We start from the raw sequence: 16710 nt of genomic DNA on the forward strand, positions 1-16710 counted from the left end.
GATGTGTATCCCTAGGTATTTTTACTGATGAATAGTACTTGCAGCAAAAGTTGTTTACATTGCAAGAAATTAATAACATAAAATAATATGCCTAGTAACTGTGCAGATACTATGCATTAGTTTTATTTATACTGTGCTTGTGTTGAGCCTTATTGAGGGACAACACATGTCTTCAACATGGGACAGCGGTCACTGAAACTTAGTGAGAGGGGATACCTGCTTGGATGTGGAAATAAGTGTTCAATGGATTGCCATCCAATTCTGGAGATAAGCTGACTTCCCAAGAACTCTTACATCAATTAAAAAACATTGTAATGGAAGTAAGATGAACTTTCAAGTTAAATACTGAGTTTGTATACAGAAGCATTAAGATATTCAGTTAGTACAAGAGGTTGATGTATTTAAAATGGAGAAAAAACATTAATTGCTAAGCCACAATTTGTGTGGAAAGTTCATTCCTCAAATGGGGTGTAAATGAAATAACATTCTTGGATTTAAAAGAGTTATTACAGATTTGGTGATGAAGTTTGGATGATTAACGTAGGACATACATGGTCATAGCTGCTGTTATACAAATATAACAACCACCCCACTATTCCAGAAACAGCTACACTACACTACATTCAAACTTTATTGTATCCCACTACCAGAATGACTGGAAGAAGACTGATCTCGTAATGGGCTAGTTTTTGGACATGAAGCTAGCATTCATGTGATTGGAAAGAAGAGTAGACAAAACGTTTGCATTCCAGGAACAGAAAACCCTGTTGGTGTGTGGAGCACATGGATGCCAAAGTGAATGCATTCTGCGCTGTTGTAAAAATGAAGGCCGAAGGCCTGTTCTTCTTCATTGGACAGTGTCAGGTCTGTCATAACTGGATATGAATACAGAATAACAACATTGATGATTGCAGATTGAAACACGGAGGCACATCACCTCATTTCCACATAGAAATCATAGAATTTTTAAAGCAATCACTACCTCACCAATGGATCAGCAAGGGGACGGACAATATCCTCTTATATGTTCTTAGGCTAGCCACCAAGTTCACTAGACCAAACACCATGTGATTCTTTTGTGTAGGGGGAAGTTCTAGATCAAGTATTTATTCCTCCTTTACTGACAAATATTCTGGAACTAGTGCAGCACATCTGAGCCACCTTCCTAAACATCACTGTTGGTATTTTGGAGAGTACGTGGAAGAGATGAACTATTGCTTAGATGTAAGTCAACAGACAAAGAGTACACACATTGAGCATTTATAATATATGTAAAAGAATTTTTCTTTTTCAAAATATTTTATGGGGTATGGTGCACAATAAAATAAGATCTGTATTTCTACAGGAAATGAAACCTTCAGAGTCATTTAGATTAACCCTCCATGAGTACTCTAAGAAATTTTGCTGTTAAATATTTCATTTCATTAATGAAACAATGAAAAATCCAGTATGGAATAATGACAATATTATGAAAAGGACAGATTGCTACTCGCCATATAGTGGAGATATGAAGTTGTAGACGGGCACAAAAAACTGCCAAATGAGTAAGCTTTCAACCAAAAGGCCTTCTTCTGAATCAGAACCCCCCCCCCCCCCCCAACACACACACACACACACCACACACACACGACCAGTGTCTCTGGCTGCCGAGGTCAGACTGTGAGCAACAGCGCATGATGGGAGAAGCAGTCTGCGTGGTGGAGTGAGGAGGCGGCTCAGACAGGGAGGGGGAGGGATAACAGGGCAGGGGTTGGGGGACAGTAAAGTGCTACTTGTGGGAGCATATAGGGATGAAGTGAGGACAGGGTAGGGCAGTTATGTGCAGTCAAGAGGTTAGACAGAGGGCAAGAGGAGGGGGTGGGATAGGATGGGAGAGCAAAAAAGGAGAGAAGTAAAAGTTCTGTGGATGTGCTGGTGAAGTAGAAGGTTGTGTAGTGCCAGAGTGTTAACAGGGAAGAGGATAGGTGGGTGAAGGACAGTGAGTTACAAAGACTGAAGTCCAGGGGGTTATGGGAATGTAGGATAAATTGCAGGGACAGTTCCCACCTGCACAATTCAGAAAAGCTGATGTTGGAAGGAAGGGTCCAGATGGCACAGGCTGTGCAGCAGTCATTGAAATAAAGTACTGTGTGTTGGGCAGTGTGCTCAGCAACTTGGTGGTTCAGCTGTTTCTTGGCCACAGTCTGTTGGTGGCCATTCATGCGGGCAGACATCTTCTTGTTTGTCCTGCCCACATAGAATGCAGTATAGTGATTGCAGCTTAGCTTGTAGATCACATGACTGGTTTCACACATAGCTTTGCCTTTGATGGGATAGGTGATGAGTGATCCTATCCTTTCCCATCAAAGGCAGGACTACTTATGAAATCAGTAACATGATCTACATGCAAAGTTCCAAACACGGTGCTGTTTTCTACATGATGAGTAGCAATCTATCATTTTCATAATACTCTCATTCCATTAATGTATAATCTGTGATTTTTTTATACTACAGTTGTATCTACATCTTCATTCATACTCTACAATCCACTGTGAAATGCATGTCAGATAGTAGTTTCCATTGTCTCTCATACCCCATCTGCATATGGAATGCTGAAAGTACAATGCCAAAAAAAGTATACAATAATTAGTCTAATCTTGTCTTTGTGGTCCCTAAAGAAGCTATAAATTGACGACAGTAGAATATACTTAGATTCTTCACTAAATACTGGTTCTTGAAACTTCATAAGTTAATTTTTGTTGGATAGTTGGCATCTATCTCCAAGTGCCAGCAGTTCAGGCTTTACAGCATTTTTACAACTTTCTCTCATGGGTCATACAAACATGTCATCATTCCAGTTGCCCTTCTTTGTTTATTTTCAATATCCCTATTAGACATATTCAATCTATAGTTTTATAATAATTACATCACATACAGTATACCATCATTTAAATATCTTGATAGAGCTGGCACGTCGAGGGGAGGGGAGGGGAGGGGAGGGGAGGGGAGGGGAGGGAGGGGAGGGGAGGGGAGGGAAGGGGAGGGGAGCAGGAGCAGGATGTGCTTTGTATTTATTATTCTTGGTGCATTCTATTCACCAAAGATTCTAAATTAGGATATGATTAACAAACTATGACTTCGGTTTTTCATCATTACTTGAAAATTAAATTGCCACAGGTAAAGAAAAATTGTAATATACTCATGGAAATAGTATATGGAAATAGTACCACATGATATTAAGTTGGAATTCAGTATGTTGAAGTAGTATCCTTTATATCTAGACATGAAAACTAAAAAGCTGATAATTGTTTTGAACTTTTGTATATTTGTAGACTTCCATCCCACTGACATACATGCCAACATTCGTACCCTTTTGAGGTCTGCTGTGAGGAAGAGACTGATGTCTGATCGCCGAATTGGTTGCCTGCTTTCAGGTGGCTTAGATTCCAGTCTTGTTACAGCATTGCTTGTGCGTTTGGCTAAAGAGGAAGGCATTTCTTACCCGATCCAGGTAAATTTATTATAAAAGTAAATCAAAGGCTTTAAAATTGTTGTTTAATTATGTACACAGGTTAAACTGTCTTTAAGTATAGTTTTGTGTCAGTAACAAATTAAGGACTTTGCACTGTGGCTTCAGTTGCTTATGAGGACACAGTCTTTAGCAAGAGTGAATATACACTCCTGGAAATTGAAATAAGAACACCGTGAATTCATTGTCCCAGGAAGGGGAAACTTTATTGACACATTCCTGGGGTCAGATACATCACATGATCACACTGACAGAACACAGGCACATAGACACAGGCAACAGAGCATGCACAATGTCGGCACTAGTACAGTGTATATCCACCTTTCGCAGCAATGCAGGCTGCTATTCTCCCATGGAGACGATCGTAGAGATGCTGGATGTAGTCCTGTGGAACGGCTTGCCATGCCATTTCCACCTGGCGCCTCAGTTGGACCAGCGTTCGTGCTGGACGTGCAGACCGCGTGAGACGACGCTTCATCCAGTCCCAAACATGCTCAATGGGGGACAGATCCGGAGATCTTGCTGGCCAGGGTAGTTGACTTACACCTTCTAGAGCACGTTGGGTGGCACGGGATACATGCGGACGTGCATTGTCCTGTTGGAACAGCAAGTTCCCTTGCCGGTCTAGGAATGGTAGAACGATGGGTTCGATGACAGTTTGGATGTACCGTGCACTATTCAGTGTCCCCTCGACGATCACCAGTGGTGTACGGCCAGTGTAGGAGATCGCTCCCCAAAACATGATGCCAGGTGTTGGCCCTGTGTGCCTCGGTCGTATGCAGTCCTGATTGTGGCGCTCACCTGCACGGCGCCAAACACGCATACGACCATCATTGGCACCAAGGCAGAAGCGACTCTCATCGCTGAAGACGACACGTCTCCATTCGTCCCTCCATTCACGCCTGTCGCGACACCACTGGAGGCGGGCTGCACGATGTTGGGGCGTGAGCGGAAGACAGCCTAACGGTGTGCGGGACCGTAGCCCAGCTTCATGGAGACGGTTGCGAATGGTCCTCGCCGATACCCCAGGAGCAACAGTGTCCCTAATTTGCTGGGAAGTGGCGGTGTGGTCCCCTACGGCACTGCGTAGGATCCTACGGTCTTGGCGTGCATCCGTGCGTCGCTGCGGTCCAGTCCCAGGTCGATGGGCACGTGCACCTTCCGCCGACCACTGGCGACAACATCGATGTACTGTGGAGACCTCACGCCCCACGTGTTGAGCAATTCGGCGGTACGTCCACCCGGCCTCCCGCATGCCCACTATACGCCCTCGCTCAAAGTCCGTCAACTGCACATACGGTTCACGTCCACGCTGTCGCGGCATGCTACCAGTGTTAAAGACTGCGATGGAGCTCCGTATGCCACGGCAAACTGGCTAACACTGACGGCGGTGGTGCACAAATGCTGCGCAGCTAGCGCCATTCGACGGCCAACACTGCGGTTCCTGGTGTGTCCGCTGTGCCGTGCGTGTGATCATTGCTTGTACAGCCCTCTCGCAGTGTCCGGAGCAAGTATGGTGGGTCTGACACACCGGTGTCAATGTGTTCTTTTTTCCATTTCCAGGAGTGTATAAAACTATGAGATACCTTGTATATTATTAATGTCTTTTATTACTTACTTTAATTTCTCATCAGAAGTAAAACAAGGGCTGACGGTTTCCAGAAAATAACAGTGTTCAACATTTTGAAGCTAGTGAGACTAAAAGTTATAAATATCCGTGAAAAACTACATCATGGAAACTCTGCATGCAAAATTGTGTTGGGACAAAAACATGTGACTTCCTAAGCAAACAGGTATCAGATTGTTATCTGTAACAGGCTTTTGGGGTGGAGGTCTTAGGTATAGTTGTTCTAAGCACTGCGTGAATTTTGCATGCAATATAAGAGACATACATAAATATCACAGTGAACACGTGTGAATGACACTACAGAAGGCCAGGTCAATACCAGATTAGGGGACTGCCACAGTCAGTGTGTGGTGATTTAGGAGCTGATTGTCACCTGCATCATTATTTCATGACTGTGGAAAGATTCTGGGAGGGAGGAAATATTCAACAGCAGTGCAGGAAAAGGTGACATACACTGCAATTCAGCGTGTCAGTGTCAGGATTTTTAGTTTGCCTTTAGAACGACAATAGAGCAGTGCAGTACCTACACTGGCTAGAGAAACTGCAGCAGCCTCTAAGTCACATATTCCCTGTCAGAGTGTGTGTCATGAGCTATAAAAGATTTTTCTGTAGGCTCAAGGACATGCCATCCCTGTCACATAAATGCATTCCAGGGCTTAGTGATGTGGAGTCATACTCACTGTAAGAATAGTGAGGTTGTATTGTGTTCACAAATCAGTTGCAGTTTAGCATGGAGAGTGATCCTTTCTCTTTTAATCTGGTGTGCTCCTGAGACACTTCACAACTTAAAAAAGGGAGAGGGGAAGCTCTGTGTTATGTGTGTGTTCACCTTTGCACATATTTCCTGAGGCTAGTGTGATATTTCCATTAGTGCAGTTATTCTGAACATGCGTGGGTTGGGCCGGCCGCGGTGGTCTAGCGGTTCTGGCGCTGCAGTCCGGAACCGCGGGACTGCTACGGTCGCAGATTCGAATCCTGCCTCGGGCATGGGTGTGTGTGATGTCCTTAGGTTAGTTAGGTTTAAGTAGTTCTAAGTTCTAGGGGACTTATGATCTAAGATGTTGAGTCCCATAGTGCTCAGAGCCATTTGAACCATGTGTGGGTTGGATTCAGAGATTTTGCATCAGCATTGAACAGATAAAAAGCTTTTTGCACTGTTACATATATTTAACATGTCAGCCAAATGCCTACATATGATCATATCCACTCAAAAAACAAACTGCATGACCACATCTGTGGAACCAATTAAATGCAAACTGGAAGTGGATAGCAAAATTATTCAGCAGATAGTTACATTTAAATATCTTGGTATTGAACTATACAGCAATGGAAATGTTGAAAAGGAAGTTAGAGAACAAGTAACAAAAGCAAACAAAGTTGCAGGGTAGTTAAATGATTCTATTTGCAAAAACAAGCATATAGGAAAAGATGCAAAGGCAAGAACATACAAAACGGTAGTGAGACCAGTTATGAAATACACAGCTGAGACAAGACCAGAAACTTCAAAAACAAAAAGACTTTTGGAAACCATGGAAATGAAAATTCTGTCAGTGATTACATGGAAGACACTGTGAGATATAGAGGGAAGTGGAAACATTAGAACAGACTTTGAAGTGGACTCCATTAATGAATGAGTGAGTACGAAAGAAAAAGCATGAATGAAACAAGCACATAGACAGGATGGATGAATGGAAGATTGTGAGAATAGAAATAAATAATAAATAAATAGTAAAAATAGAAATAAATTACCAGTTGGTAAAAGAAATATTGGCCATTCAAGGAAAAAATGGAGCGACAACTTCAGTGTAGACTGAGGGCTACTAAAGGAAACTGGCTTTAGCCTATGAAGAAAGGAAGAAGAAGAAGAAGAAGAAGAAGAAGAAGAAGAAGAAGAAAAACTTATCGAATGTATTGTGCTTCGTGAGAAATATTGTGCAATCTGTGGACAATATCATTTCCAGCCCCTCGCATGCTTCATTGAGTTATGGTCTTGTGGCTTTTGTGTTTGCTATTGTGTTTAAGTATTGAAATGAGTTCAAAAGAAGAAGAAAGCTGAAAGCTCATTCTTATTAAAGTGCATCTAAGTGCTGTCATGCTGAAAAGTATCTGAATGACCTGAACTATGTTCTGCCCGATTTTCATGCAGCCCACATAATGTAACTTTCTTGCAGGTCCTCTAACCTCTTCTTGGTACAATTGTTTGACTATGCAAAATGTTTATTGCATGTGACTACTGGAGAACATTTCTCTGTGTGGCAGTAAGTCCAGAAGTAAGTTAATAACATGATAATGCAAGTATCAGAAAACATTTGATTACAGATGAGACAGTCCTTACTCAGAACTAGATTTTTTGTGAATAAGATATTTAGCAAGAATATCTGGTTTTCCAAAGTTCTATGATAATTCAAAGTATTCTTGCTCTCTAAAAGGTTTTTCTGGCCAGCAATTAACTTTCGTTTATTTGACACTTTGTCTGTTTAGTAACTTTCTGTTACTCATGGTGGCACATCATTCTGTGTGGAGTTCCTAAATTCATTTATCATGCCTAACATATTATAGGATTAAAAATCTGAATTATTCTTCCAGAGCTAGTTGTGCACGTGTTTGTATTTTAAATGAAATGACAACCTGTTTTGGTCTGGATATGCATTCAAACCCAGCACCTACAGCCAGTGCTAAATAACAAAACTTTCTGTGCCTAACTGAGACTTGACATATGACTGATTGTCATTGCTGATTAGGCAGAAAGAGATGTGAAATGTTTAATTTTTAGCCTGTATCAGCAAATTGATCTTGAACTTACACGATGAAAGTTATTGTAATGGACTAGGACTCCTGTCCAGTAACAGTTCTCACAATTATCTTACCATGAAAGATGTTAAATACGATTTCATTAAAAAGTAACAAATTTGAAATGGCAGGACATTAAGTTGTGCTGGACAGGAATTCAAACTCAGAGTCTAATTACATTGGTAAATAAGCACAATGAAAGGTCAGACATTGAATTTTTTCAGTAGTAGGAAGATTTTGAATATTTTAATGATAAGATGAATGAATAATTTTTATTTCCAAGAATTTGAACCTAGCACCTATCACCACTGTTTTCTAGCCACAAATGGACATTAAAAATAGACTTCTTTGCAAGTAGTGAGATGTGCTCATGTTTGAATTAGAAATAAAGTGATGAAGAGTTCATTGCTCACTCGGAATTCAACCATGCACATATCGTCATTGACTACACATGATGAGATGCTAACTATCAAATTCTTTTTCATCAGCAACTAGGAATGGCAGATTTGAATTAGAAATGATGTTACAAACAGTTCTGTTCCTGACTTGGAGTCAGAAATGTCACCATTTGTTTTTGTTGTCACTGCCCAAAGAGATGTGAAGAATCAAAATTGTTTTCCACCACTAGTTGGGTCTGCAATTCCTAGACCTTGAAAGGATCTCATGAAAATTTTAAAGTCAACTGGGATTCAAACTCAGTCATATGACTTATGTGGAGACCTTGAAGAGTTTGGAATCTTGGGCAGACAAGAAATTGATTAAGCTGTGTCATCCTGAAAGGATCAAATCTCATGAAAAGGAAGATCCGAGTTTGAATCCCAGTCCAATACCAACATTGTCAATATCCCAATTTCAATTAGAAGATGGAATAAGTTCCCAGTGACCTTATGTGACAATTGGTTCCTTATCTAAAATAAAATTTCTCCTATAATAATGACAGAGTATTATATTCCCTACTTCTCCTTGTCATGACCTAACCTAACCTCTAGTTGGTATCAAAGGGACATGTTGTTTAATGTGAACTTGGAACCACAGTGCAGTCCTGTGTTCTTCACTTAGCATCATCAGAAGTGATTAGGATCTTTTTTCCTGCCTCTTAAAAGCTGTTGCCTGAAGTAGGAATTGAATACAGACCTTGTAACACTCCAAGAGTAATTTTCTCTCTTCCAAATTGACATTATCAATGCTGGTCTCACTGGTAATCAATTGCTCAATACTGCCTTTTTGTTGATATTTTTGATTTTCTATTTCGTTATTATACTGGATAGTTATGAAAATATTTGGTATGTTTTTATACAAAAATATGTGCATTCGAAAAAACTAATTATCTAAGTATTTTCACATTCAAATTAAACAAAATTGAAAAAAAAAAACATAATTATAATGTTAAGACATATTATTTATTCCAATAATGCATGAATCTCAGTTTTTCTACAGCACAAAATTATTGTCAAAGTATAGATCACTGTAACTTCTTTGGAAATCTTCTACCATCTCGAACACACGATATTCTGGTTATGAGTGTGGGATGGTAGAATCCTACCTACTGCACATCACATGTTTGTGTGTGCAGGTTTGAAATCAGTCACGGGAAGAAAGTAGACACGGTGGACGAACAACACCGACAAGTACCTATCAAGCAATCTATAGATGTTTTAGTGAGTGTGTAAGGAAGAACCATGGAGTTTATATGCAGCTCTGTGCTTACTGTACCATTGATTATTGTTATTAAAACAAGGACAGTTGAAAAAGAGCTCTTGAAAACTCTTGACTTAAGCTTGCTACAGGCAAGACTTATTTTCTGATTCATGTTAAGAAAAGCTGTGGTACCTAAGCCAACTTTCTTTTAACTGTAACCCAATGTTTTTCTGACATTTGGCTGTAGGAGAGACTTACAGGAAGTTACATATTTATGTGTAAGGTAAGAGTTTTATTGTGTATGGAGGTTAAATACATTGTTAATTGACGAAAAGTAAAGTTTGTATGCCTACTTATTTCGTAAGTAGAAAGAGTCTAAAAATTCCTGTACCTAGCGGAGAAGTCAAGAGGGTTTCCAGCAGGCGGCTAGCCAGTAAAGAAGAGTGGCTGCAAGTTCCAAGTAAGTCATCTCATAAAGAAGTGGAAGGTGGTTTGGGGGAATAAACTAATATAACCCAGATCTACACTCACACTTTAAGTCATTAGAACATTACAATGTGGCAACCATGACAGTACTGAGAAAAGAGAAATTTTAAGTAAAAAATGAGAGAAGCTGCTGTTACATGTTGCCATAGCAACCAAACATAATAAGACAAGGGAATTACTCTGAGAAATTGTAATATGTTCAAGTACCCAATGGAGCAAAATTTAAATGGAAAGACGATGAAGAAATGAAAAATTCTCAACAATAAAACAGCAAAGAAGATTTCGACATATTTGTCTAAGAAGAAATACGCATAGGATGTTTCAACCAAGAAGATCCAGTGTGGGGAGTATACAGCTCTCACTCACATTGTAGGGACGCAGATACGGAAACCAACATACATCCGACGCCACCAGCACCAGCTGCTGTTCAACGGTGCTGACCTGCCTCCACATCCGCTCACCTACGTAACACGAATTCTACGCTGGGTGAGCGTGAAATAAAACTTGATTACTTTAGTATGAAGTGGTACAAGATACTGTTGAGTGAAATTTATTGTGTAATTATCATGTTTAAAGTTAGTTTTAAATGCTTACAGGAGCTAAAGGATATAAAAGTTTGGAAAATATACAACAGGTTGGGGAAACTCAAGACCCAGCTATGGCTATTAAAATTAGCAAAGTAGTGCCTGACTGGGCTGAGTTGATAAATTTAATCAAAGCTCCGAGTCTTAAGTTAAACTCATTAAGTTCTCAATTAAATACCCAGAGTGAAGCTTTAAATGCTCTGAGTGAAACTCTAAACATTCAAATGACAAATTTAGGTTTGTTAAATGCCAAAGGCGACTCTCAAAGCAAAGAATTTAGTAATCTATGTGAAGGCATGGGTGCTTTGAAGACTTGAGTTTGATGCTATAAGTAATAAAGTAGAGAATTTAAACGTGGATTTAAAGAACGAGTTGACAAATGCTTTGACCACTCATATAAATCATATGTTTACTGACCTCAGTCAGAAACAGAATGACACTTTTCAAGATTTATCGAAAAGGTTAGAACTTAACATTGGGAACAAATGTAATAATGTAGAATTTGAACTTATTGAAAAGTTAGGATCTTTTGAAAATGTCTACAATATTAAGTATACTGATGTATGGCAGGGGTTGAATACTTTGAAAGAGAGTGTAGATAAGCAGAATGAATTAATGCGTCATTCAGTCGCAAATTACAGGTGTCAATACATGGGTAGATAATGTAGAAAGAAATTTCAAAGAGAAAATAGCTACCTTTGATATTATAAATGTAATTAGTTTGGAGGAACAATTTGGAGAAATTATAGATCGAAAGGTTACTCAGGGAATAACATCTGGAAATGTATTGCCTATTTCTTCTCCCGAACTCAATGATACCAGGAACGGTATGGACGACCTATGGAGAGAAATTAAGCTTATCCAAGATAAAGTAGAAAAAAGGGTAACTTCACCTAATGTTGTATTAACTAGTGAAGCAGTGACTGCTTTGCAAAGGGGACCTAATTCAGGGTTATCTAGAAGTTCCCTAAATTTAAGCTGGACAGAGAGGTACATCCGACCCATTTCTTAAAAAGATTTAACCAAGCTTTACCAAAAAATTGGGAAGATTCTAAGAAGGTCGAATTTGCTTTGGGGTACCTTCTAGGAGAAGCCTCAGAATGGGGAACAACAAATATTGAGAATTTTTCCCGTTGGGGAGCTTTCAAAAGAAATTTAAAGAGAAGTACTGGTCTGCCAGTGCTCAAGAAAAGTTAATATCAGATCTATGGGACCCAAAATATTGTAATAATACTTGGGGTACTATAAGGAAATATTTCGATTGGCGTTTAACATGGGGGGGGGGGGGGGGGGGGGGAACATGTTCACAGCTCGATTCTGAAGAAAGAGACTCAAAAGTTTTTGTAAAAATATGAGGGACCGTGCCAGGTACAAAAGAATCACAGAAGAAAAGTAATATCCAGATGAAATAAACTGAATAGAGTATTATATTTGTGGAAAGTATAATATGACGTGACTAGCTGAACAACTGTTGCACCGTAGTGTATAGATTTTCTATTTTGTATAGAGTACTTTATATCTTTTATTCTATAAATTTTGAAAGGTGTGGGTATTGTAGCTAAAAGCATGATTTACAAGAACAGATAAATCGTGACTAACACAAAACACACATCACACCATTCAAACAATCCTCACAAACAAGTGTGCTTGATTTTTCATCATTTACTGTTTCCATGGGGTTGCTACGAATTCCTTTTGGGACCGTAGGGGACGATTTAACACCAGACGTCCTCCGGCATCTCAATCAAGTACCTGAGGAGTAGGGATCCTAGGAAAGGGGGGTTGGAAGGATTTCCCGTCTTTGGGACTTTCTTCTTTTTCTCCTTCGATCCTAGTATCCACATCTATTTTTTCTTTTCTTAATTCTCATTTGAGGACCTGTCTGTTTTTTCCCTGTTTTCATATTCACAAACTTCTATTGCTGAAGTTCTTCCTTATTTCCGTGTTTACTAGAAACCTAAATCTTATCTTTAGATAAGAAGGCCGAAAAATCAGACTACATGAACACACATCCACATATTGCAAATAGACACTTCTACACAAACATTAAATTACATAAAACAAAGCCTGTCACAATGTGAGAACTGCCAGGTGTTGTAGGGGAAAATGTGTGTACATATGGAGACATGCACCTATATATAGGAAGGTATGACAGTTCTACATCGAATGTACATAAGAAGAGGCGCACATAAACAAATTACAGTGACAGTTCTAAATAGAGATTAGAATAGGCACAATGAACTCATGCACAACGAGAGACAGAAGCATATAAGTTTATGGAAGAAAAACGCTACATAACGAACAACTATAAAGTAGTAATGAGTAATGGATAATTAAGAAAGAGGTGTGAGCAAAGAAAGAAAGCGAAAGTAGGAAAGGAATTCATCATATTGATCATTTAGAAACATCAGTGTAATAAGTACTCTGATGAATTGAAGGATAGTGGGATGTAAAGAGTATATGTAGACATAGTGTCTATTTAAAATATAGAAGTTGATAAGTAGAGGAGGACTCTAACAGTAAATGATATATTAAAAATGAATGTGAAGTTTAAAATATAAATTTATATCTTTACCAGAAGATACTTAATTATGGTATACATAGAAATGTATACTAAGTTAATGTACTGTGAGGCCTAGTCAGAAAGGATAAGGGGGGGCATATCCGGCATTCACTAAGTATAAAGGGCAGGCGTACCTACTTGCAGATAGGACAGTCTGTGGTCTAAAAAATAGGGATGTTTTGTAAGGGATGTACTTACCAGAATGAAAAGAGGAAGTACTCTCATAAGGTCAACCCACAAGCAAGGAATAGGTGCTGATCCTAGGAGAAGAGGACAGTATCGTGACAAAAGTCACAAATTTTATAGGGATTATTCTGGGAAATGTGAATTCTATGAATGACTAGCATTATTATGTTTCATGGAAATAAATTAGTGTGAAAAGAACATTTTCATTTCGTCCAGAGTTCCTCCAAGCTACAAATAATGAAAATAGTGCATACTAGGAAAAAGGTAGTATAAAATTTAGGAAACAGAAAATAGATTACTCATGTCTCATAAACACCTGAAGTTTATGATGGGGGGGAATATTCCTCACAATTTCTAAATATTAGTAAAGCTGACTGAAACCACAAATAAATGCTCATGTATTAATAACAGTAAAATTAAGAAAAGAGTAGAGAAACAATAAGTGAAAGATTGTTCAAGAGAGGACAGAGAATTGTTATTCAAAGGAAAGATATGTATACAAACATATGTAAGAAATGTATACTGTTAAGATATGAAATGTTATTATGAGTGATATTATGTGAATAATGATTATGTATAAAATATCGCTTGTTTGGGATGAGGATGAGGGGGGGGGGGGGTATATATGTAGTGATTGTACAACCACTCAGCCTTCTACCATCTCGAACACACGATATTCTAGATAATACAAGTGTGAGATGGTAAAATCCCACCTTCTGCACGTCACATGCTTATGTATGCAGGATTAAAATCAGTCGTGGGAAGAAAGTAGACACGGCATCGACAAGTACCTGTCTTGCAATCCATAGATGTTTTATTGAGTGTGTAAGGAAGAACCATGGAGCTTATAAGCAGCTCTGTGCTTATTGTGTCATTGACTATTGTTGTTAAAACAAGGACAGTTGAAAAAGAACTCTTGACGTAAGCTTGCTATAGGCAAGACTTATTTTCTGATTCATGTTAATAAAAGTTATGGTATCCAAGCCAACTTTCTTTTAACTTTAACCCAATTTGTTTCTGACATTTGGCTGTACGAGAGACTTACAAGAAGGTACATATTAATGTGTAAAGTGAGAGTTTTCTTGTGTATGGAGGTTAAATACATTGTTAATTGATGAAGAGTGAATTTTGTATGCCTACTTATTTCATAAGTAGAAAGAGTCTAAAAATTCCTGTACCTAGCATTATTCTACGGAGAAGAAGTGAAGAGGGTTTCCAGCAGCCAGCTAGCCAGTAAAGAAAAGTGGCTGCAAGTTCCAAGTAAGTCATCTCGTAAAGAAGTGGAAGGTAGTTTGGGGGAATAATCCGATATAACCCAGATCTACACTCACACTTTAAGTCATTAGAATGTTAGAATTCCATGTGAAATGGTCTGTGTTGAGTCTCAATTTAGTTGAATTGTAGGCTTAGTTAAGAGAAACAATCTTTGTTATGTCATTGGTATTGTTTATGGTTGTGTTCAGTTAAGTTTTGTTTTATTGTTGTTTTGTGAAGGTATGTTGTATGTTAAAGATAATGACTTTACTTTGAAGAACTGTGTGATGAAAAGTACAACAAGTATTATAATTGCATTCAAGAATATCTTTGAAATAAATAAGCAACAGTAAACAAATAGTGTTTCAGTCATTTATAAAAGAAAACCTGGATCAACAGGTTGCAAAGTTATGATAACTGAATTTTAGCCCCTGGACACTGAAGCTATCAAACAAAAAGATACGTAGACATCTATGTGTTATTTAATTGTCTTTCATTGGGCTATTTTTATCTTGCAAAATTGCAGTGATTCACTAAGATGCAAGATGCATATTCTGTATGTATTCTGTATGATGATTGTCAGTAAACCATGTTGGATAGGTTGTTTATAATGTGTACCATTCCATCGTGGCATCAATACATTAAAACACTGAACTCTCCGTTTGATTGGGTAATATATTTGTTGTAATAGAGGTGTGCCACACTTGATGAGAATTCTGTGATGTCACTTGATTCTTACCTTTAGATGTACTGGTGAATGAATATTGCAAGGAATCTTATGACAGAAAATTTTTCTCAAAATGTCCATACTGATTTTTGATGTCACCGGTCGTAGCTCTGTCACAGAAGGAGTAAAATGTTGGTCTCCTTTAGGATTGGAACATAGACTTATGTGGCCTTCACTTTACGGCATGACGACATGTCCACAGACGTAGCAGCCAACGGTGGTACCCACAGTCTTAGTGGTACCTAAGACAGGTAGTTTGAATGTGAAAGATGAAATTAGTTGTAGTTTCTGTGTGGAATGACCTTCCTGAACTAAAAATATACAGCTGATAATTAGATGACTATCTATCTTCTATATCTATCTTCTTCATTTCTTCCCAGAGTCTTTCCCTGTCAACTGAGTCATATGACATCGAAAAGGCATATGACTCTGTTGACAGGGAAAGACTCTGGGAAGAAATGAAGAAGATAGATGCAGAAGATGGATACATTAATGTTATAAAGACAATGTACAGAGGACACAATTGCAGAATTAGAACACCATTGGGGAACTCTGAATACTCGAAATAAGACAAGGACTTAAGCAAGGAAGTATTCTATCTCCTGCACTTTTTAATGTTGTGATGGAGGGAATGAATAGGGCAGTTAAAGATGTAGTAAAAGAAAAAGACAAAAAGATTATTTTTGCAGATGATATGGTAATATGGGGTGATAAAGAGGTAGATGTACATTTACAGCTTGATGCTTGGAAGGAAATAATGAAAAGGTATGGATTAAAAATAAATAAAGATAAGAGTGAAGTAATGGTATTTGGAAGAGAGAAAGGGATCAACGGAAATATTACCTTGAATAGAGAACCCCTCAAAGTGGTAGAAAGTTTCACTTATTTAGGGAGTGAAATATCTAGGGATGGAAGAATAACTAACAAAATTAATAGGAGGTTACAGAAGGGAGGCAATTTCTACCAAACAGTAAAACACCTGATTTGGAATACGGAAGTTTCAGAAAGAGCAAAACTCTTTATGTATGAGAATTATTACTTCCCTATTGTCACCTATGGTGGAGAAACATGGACAATGACAGAAAGGGACTGGAGCAGACTGCAAGCAGGGGAAATAAAATTTCTCAGAGCAGTTAGGGGAAAAACAAGAATGGACAGAGCAAGGAAAGTAGAGATTAGAAAGGACCTTAAACAAGAAAGTATGAGAGAAGAAATTGAAAGAAAGAGATTAAGATGGTATGGGCATGTTAAGAGGATGCATGGACAGAGACTCCCCAAAATTATGGAAGAACTAAAGATGGATGGGAAAAGACCTAGAGGGCGCCCAAGAACATGGTGGAAAATGGG

General features: G+C 38.6%; 1 protein-coding gene across 2 annotated transcripts in view; it reads left to right on the plus strand.

The window, feature by feature from the left end:
• LOC126190742 (asparagine synthetase [glutamine-hydrolyzing]) overlaps positions 1-16710 on the plus strand; it is a 199560-nt gene that overhangs the window by 94554 nt on the left and 88296 nt on the right. For both annotated transcript variants that reach the window (XM_049931236.1, XM_049931237.1), the window contains exon 6: positions 3312-3490. In XM_049931236.1, the coding sequence (XP_049787193.1) occupies positions 3312-3490 (179 nt within the window). The remainder of the gene's footprint in view (positions 1-3311; positions 3491-16710) is intronic.

Source organism: Schistocerca cancellata, chromosome 6, assembly GCF_023864275.1.
Source record: "Schistocerca cancellata isolate TAMUIC-IGC-003103 chromosome 6, iqSchCanc2.1, whole genome shotgun sequence".
Lineage (NCBI taxonomy): Eukaryota > Metazoa > Arthropoda > Insecta > Orthoptera > Acrididae > Schistocerca > Schistocerca cancellata.